General features: G+C 45.7%; 1 protein-coding gene across 5 annotated transcripts; it reads left to right on the forward strand.

Annotated features, from left to right (window-relative positions):
* The first annotated feature begins 565 nt into the window (after positions 1-565).
* On the forward strand, positions 566-6,036 carry ZNF597 (zinc finger protein 597). Of its 5 annotated transcripts, none has more exons than XM_038540590.1 (4): positions 566-707; positions 1,062-1,148; positions 2,601-2,727; positions 4,616-6,036. In XM_038540590.1, exons 2-4 carry the CDS (start codon positions 1,116-1,118, stop codon positions 5,719-5,721), a joined length of 1,266 nt encoding a protein of 421 aa, XP_038396518.1. In that variant the 5' UTR covers positions 566-707; positions 1,062-1,115; the 3' UTR covers positions 5,722-6,036. The 5 variants fall into 5 exon arrangements, with proteins under 5 accessions (XP_038396518.1, XP_038396515.1, XP_038396514.1 ...); XM_038540587.1 differs by lacking the exon at positions 566-707 and adding an exon at positions 713-817; XM_038540586.1 differs by lacking the exon at positions 566-707 and adding an exon at positions 745-964.
* Positions 6,037-6,263: the final 227 nt, after the last annotated feature.

Consider the following 6,263-nt stretch of genomic DNA (forward strand, 5'->3'; position numbering starts at 1 on the left):
TGGCATAGCTTGGGAAGGAGCCCAATTTAAAATTCCAAATCCCTACACCACGGCACAGCGAGGTGTAAAATACGCGGCCATAGTACAGGTCGAATGTGAGGTATCAGAAGGCATACAGAGTCTTGAGAAGCAAGCCTACGGCTCTACTCCGGGTTGAGATCGGCTGTGGCTCTGAGCCTGACCTGGCTCGGCGGGGCTGCAGTCGCGGGGCACAATGCCCCCACAATGCACTGGGTCGGAGACTAGCAACCTGGCCGAAGCTGATCTGAACTTTGTCGACGCAGAACACACTCCTTTTCACTACACAGCCTCAGAGTCAGCCCAAGACACAGAAGACTGCTCAGGCCAAGGCTAGGACTTGCACTCCTGCCCACTCACCTCACCCTGGCTGGACCCACATTTCGGTGCCAATAGTCTTTCGAGTTCTGGAGTCTCCCTGTCTTCTTGCTTTTCTTCTTCCCTGCAACATTACGTCGCTTAGAGGTCACCCGACCTCTTAACCTCCTCCCTACTAGCTGCAGGTTAAGCCGGCAGGAGCTCACGCGGGAGACCCAGGCACAGGAACCGGAAATACTTACTTCGAGAGACGGGCGGAAAACTACATCTCCCAGCATGCCCCGTGAGTCATCGGTCCTCCGCTAACGGAGTTGATTGGTCAACACACGAGAAAGACTGCCCCCTTCGGAGTACCGCTAACCAATCACAGGGTAGAGTTTCGTAAAAACATGGGGGCGGGCCGTTTCCGGCGGTTTTCCCAGCAGCTCCAGCGTCGAGGAGCGTGGGAGCCTCGCAGTGGTCCCGGTTTTCCGTCAGGAGTGTGGGTTGGGCGTAGCCATGTGCTATTTCTGGCAGGGGTGGCGGGAGGCTTTCTAAGATCACCAGTCTCGGAGCAGAAGGTGGGACCTGGCCCGCCTGGGGGTCATGCCCTCCGAGGCTGGGCTGCGGAGAGGAGCGGTCGGCTCAGGTCTTAAAGGGGTTGGGAAAGCGAGGAAGCCTTGGGAGTGCATGAGGGGCTTTGCAGCCACGTTGGCCCTTCTGAGGATCATTCTCTCCCCTCCCAGATCTATCCTGAAGTCAGTGTAGCCACTTGAGGAAGGCACTCCCACCCCACGGGGATGGCGTCCGCGCTCCCAGCAACCGGGGCCCAGGTAAGACCAGGTCCCTGTTCCTGCTGCTACTGTCCGGCCTCTGCCTGCCCTCCTTTGAAGAGGGTTGGGAATGCCCGTCTCGGTGGGAGGGCTCCCAGTCCCAATAGCCCTTTGACCAAGCTGTCTTTTCTCCTAGACCAGGCATGTGGGAGAAACGGTGTATCCCTCCGTTTCCTTTCAGAACCGCCAACCGGGAGCAGGGCCCATTGGAGAAAGCTATCAGAGGACCTCAAAGTCATTTTCTGGAATCCTGCTCAAACGTGCAGAATTCTAGGGTCATCCCATATCTTTTGAATAAACACAGAAACAAACAAAACCCCCAGGCAATTCCTTTTTAAAAAAAAATATTTTATTTATTTATTCACGAGAGACACAAAGAGAGGCAGAGACAGGCAGAGGGAGAAGCAGGCTCCATGCAGGGAGCCCGATGTGGGACGCAATCCCGGGACTCCAGAATCACGTCCTGGGCGGAAGGCAGGCGCTAAACCGCTGAGTCACCCAGGGATTCCCAACCCCAGGCTATTCTTTTTTTTTTTTTTTTTTTTTTTTTAAGATTTTTATTTATTTATTCATTCGTGAGACACACACACACAGAGGCAGAGGGAGAAGCCGACTCCATGCAGAGAGTCCGACGCGGGACTCGATCCTGGGTTTTCTGTGTCAGGCCCTGGGCCGAAGGTGGCGCCAAACCGCTGAGCCACCTGAGCTGTCCATCCCAGGAGATTCTTAATCGTGGAGGTTCTATTGGTTTGTAAGACTGTTAAAATAGGGAAGCAGGGGGATCCCTGGGTGGCGCAGCGGTTTGGCGCCTGCCTTTGGCCCAGGGCGCGATCCTGGAGACCCGGGATCGAATCCCACGTCGGGCTCCCGGTGCATGGAGCCTGCTTCTCCCTCTGCCTGTGTCTCTGCCTCTCTCTCTCTCTCTGTGACTATCATAAAATAAATAAATTTAAAAAAAATAAATAAAATAAAATAGGGAAGCAGGACTAGGCCTGGATGTGATTCTAAAGAGAGCTTAGCAGTGAGTGTCATGTGCAAGAAGGAGAGACTAGCAAGCAGAAGGATGTTGGGAGAACACTGGAACCCCTGTCCCTTTTCATGCTTCTTCCTGGGCTGCTCAGTCTTCTTTCCCTTAGAGCGTCATATGTGATGGTTTCCCTTCCCGAGAGGTCCCTCATCTTTTCTAGAAGTCTCTTCTAGAACTTTTTACAGTTTACCGTCTTGGCCCTTATACCACTGCCTCAAAAATTATGTCCCTTTTTTACTCCTTCCCAATTTCCACCATCACCCTTAGAACCCATTTATACACCATCCCCAGCACTCAGGAACCTTTTAGTGCCATGCCCCTTTCTCCCTGGGTTCTAATGTTTCTAGCTCTGGTGTCTTCTCAAACCGAGTAAGGAGGTGGTCTTGGGGCCTCTTGTCCTGAGTTGGGCTCTCATGTTGTTTCAGGGGCCATTGCTGTTTGAGGACCTAGCTGTATATTTTTCTCAAGAGGAGTGTGTGAGTCTGTATCCTGCCCAGAGGTCCCTCAGCAGAGACACTACACTGGAGTGTTTCGAGGACATGGCCTTGATGGGTAAGGCAGTTGTTTTTCCTGCATTTTGGAACTTTGGTCAGTTTTAGGACAGGATTTCATGTCTCATTCACATGTTGGTATGGGGGCATGGGACCTATCTCTGGGTGATCTATGTGGATATGACAAGAACTTGCTGGACAATGAGGTTTTCAAACGATGAAATGATCTCTTAAGACAAAAAAATCCTACTGAGTACAGTGACTGGTTTTTGCATGAGACCTGATGGTATCTGGTAATCTTCCCAAGTATTTGTTATAGTACTTGTTATAGTGACTGTAACAATTTTACTTTCAAAACCTCATAAGGATAGGTTACTATCATTTGCTAAAGATTCAAAATTGATTTACTCTTAAGGGGGTTCTATGCCATTTTCACATAAGGGAAACTATATGCAGAAACGATGCCACATAGAGTTTGCCTCTGTCTAGGGTTGGCTCTTGGAATGACATCATAACTTATGTTTTATATTTTCCACCTCTCTCTTCCTCATGTGCCTTTCCCTCTACCTTTTTGAACATAAGAAGTGTAGGTATAGCTATTTTAACATTGTTTCTACTAGTTTTATCACCTGTGTCATTTCTGAGTCTGTTTCTGTTCATTGATTATGCTCCTAGTTATGGGTCATATTTTTCTGCTTCTGCACATGTCTGATCATTTTTGATTGGGTGCTGGACATTGTGAGTTTTATGTTGTTGCATAGTTGGCTTTTGTTGTTTTTAAAATATTTTTGGACTTTGCATTTAAGTTACTTGGGATCAGTAAGATCCTTTCAGGGCTTGCTTTTTGCTTTGTTAGGGTGTATACAGAGCAGCCTTTAGTCTAGGGCCAGTTTAACCTGCTGCTGAACCATTGTCTTTCTGAGGATACTGCCTAATGCCTTGTGTGTTCCACCTTGGCTGGCAGGAACATAACTATTGAACTATGTATGATGTGAACTCTAAAGATTGTCTGTTCCTTTTGATGGTTCTTTTCCCAGTCTGGGATAGTTTCCCCATGTGCACTTACAGGTTAATACTCAGCCCAGGTCTTAATGGTGCCCTACCTAGATGGCGCCTGGGCACCTGCCTCATCCCCAGTATTTTGTTGTCAAATTCTAGCCATCTTGTAATCCCTGAATTTGCTCTCCTCAAATCAGCAAAACTACTGGCTATCATTTGGATATCCACACTACACTGCAGCCCAGAAATCCTTTCTAGGCAGTGCACTGGGGCAGTCCTAGGGCTGTTTCTTTGTAAGGAGAGACCCCTTTTATATTGATATGTAGCCTTATAAATTAAGAATATTTGGACAGATACTACAGAAGAATGCTTTTTGGCAGGCCCAAGTTTTGTCAGCCATCCTAGCAGTGAGACCAGTTACCATTTGGCTGTTGTATGCATGGTAGTTCTACCTTGATCTCTTCTCCAGGACAGGTAAAGAAATTTTGAAGAACTCTCCGGGTGACAATAACACTATTTCTAATAACCAGAGTGTTTATCTGCTAGGTAGAAAATAGCCACTTGCTCTCTTTCTCTCTTAAATATGACTTCCCGTCTCATATTCCAATTGTGTTTGCTCAGTGGTCACTTCAGATTACTTAAATGATGAAAGGTTTTTGAGACTCAGGAGACTAACTGGAAACCTCCTCTAAACAATGGCTACCAAGATTGCCTTTGTTCCTATCCCACTGGACCCTGACTTAGTTGCAACTCTTTTCCACTTCCTCCATCACAGGATCACCTCTGGAAAGTCAGTAGAGCCTGCTGGCCTGATTTTGTATAGAATTGGTGCCTGGGTTCTAGGATAAGCCATCTACAGATTCTTGGTCCCTGTGTAACCAGCATGTTCTTTCCCCAGCACCTCTTGAGGGTGTTGTCTATGTTTTGCTTTGTTTTGTTTATATCAACAGGAGGGGAAGGCAAGACTGAGATTCCACAGCAGTTAAATCTAGAGTCTACGGGATTTGAAGAACTTTCCCCAGAAAACTCCATCGCTGTGCCCCTTGTCTATTACCCAGAAAAATCTGAAACTGGAGTTGGAGACCCAGAAAGAAAAGTATCAGGTGGAGCTCCTGCTTGCAAGAAGAGGTTTAGAAGCCTATTAGTTACCATTGAAAACCAAACCCCATTACTAGAACTATCTCAATGTTTAGGAACCAAAGCACTTTCTGAAATTCTTGAATTTCCTGGGGAAGAAGCCAAAAATTTGTACAAGTGTCCTGAATGTGATGAAAGCTTCAGTGATAATTCATACCTTGTTTTGCATCAGCAAACTCATTCAGGGGAGAAAAAACATAAATGTGGTGACTGTGGGAAAATTTTCAATCATAGAGCCAACCTGAGGACACACAGGAGAATCCATACTGGCGAGAAGCCTTATAAGTGTGCTGAGTGTGGCAGCAGCTTCCGCCAGCACTCACATTTGTCTCGGCACATGAATGTCCACGTAAAGGAGAAACCCTACACGTGTGGCATTTGTGGGAGAGGTTTTTTGTGGCTCCTAGGATTGTCACAGCATCAGAAAATCCACACTACTAAAAAAGCCTGTGAATGTACTGACTGCAGTAAATATGGTCAGAAAACAAATCTTGCTCTGCATGAGAAAACACACACATTAGCCACCCAGTACGACTGCACTCAGTGTATGAAGTGCTTTGGGAAGCCCTCGCTCCTTATCCTTCCTGAGCAGGGACATGAAGATGACTCTGAACACTGCAGCGACTGTGGGGAAAATATGCTTTTGTTCTCAAAATTCAAACCCTTAAAATGTCCTGAGTGTACGATGACCTTCCTTCGTGTCTCTGAGCTAATTTCCCATCAGAGCATTCATAGAGGGGAAAAACCCCACAAATGCAAAACATGTGCAAAAAGTTTTATTTTGGATTCAGAGCTTGCATGCCACCAGAAGAGCCACACAGGAGAGGAACCTTTTAAATGTACCATGTGTGGGAAAAGTTTCAAGTTGTATATGCATCTCATTGTTCATCAGCAAAAACATAAAAAAACCACCATGTAAATAAACTAAGTTGTTGTTAATGCTGTACTTTTCAGTATGTATACTGAAAACTGGGGACCAGTTACTCTTTATGTGCTAGGGATTTTACATGCATTCTATATCACATGTCACTTTGTCTCCAGCACAACCTTGCTTTAGGTACTATATAATTTCTATTTTATAACTGAGGACGCATAATCAACGACACAGCTAGTGAATGAAGCCAGGATTCTAACTCAGTAACTCACTCACTGTTCACATTCCATTTGTATGAACTAGAGAATGATAATGAATTTTTTTATATCAGTTTTCATTAAAATGAAAGTTTTGCTAGAAGTTCCTTTAATTTTGTTACATGGTTTCTAAGTAAGTTTTAGAAGAAAGAGAATTTTCTTTCTCTCTCTCTTTTTTTTTTTTTTTGCCAGGTCTGCAGATTTATTATCTGGGAAAGTAATCCACTGGTATTTGTCTTACACTTTTTGGTCTGTAATTATTGGAATGTAACATTTGTAAGGGATGGCATATCACGCGTGAATTTCTGATGTGGTTTAGAAGCTTTTATA

Source organism: Canis lupus, chromosome 6, assembly GCF_011100685.1.
Source record: "Canis lupus familiaris isolate Mischka breed German Shepherd chromosome 6, alternate assembly UU_Cfam_GSD_1.0, whole genome shotgun sequence".
Classification (NCBI taxonomy): Eukaryota; Metazoa; Chordata; class Mammalia; order Carnivora; family Canidae; genus Canis; species Canis lupus.

Bases quoted from the DNA above. Each gene is read 5' to 3' on its own strand.
- ZNF597 (XM_038540590.1), top strand. From the start codon at position 1,116: ATGGCGTCCGCGCTCCCAGCAACCGGGGCCCAG. The intron at 1,149-2,600 runs GTAAGACCAGGT...ATGTTGTTTCAG, and splicing joins TCCCAGCAACCGGGGCCCAG to GGGCCATTGCTGTTTGAGGA. The intron at 2,728-4,615 runs GTAAGGCAGTTG...TTATATCAACAG, and splicing joins CGAGGACATGGCCTTGATGG to GAGGGGAAGGCAAGACTGAG.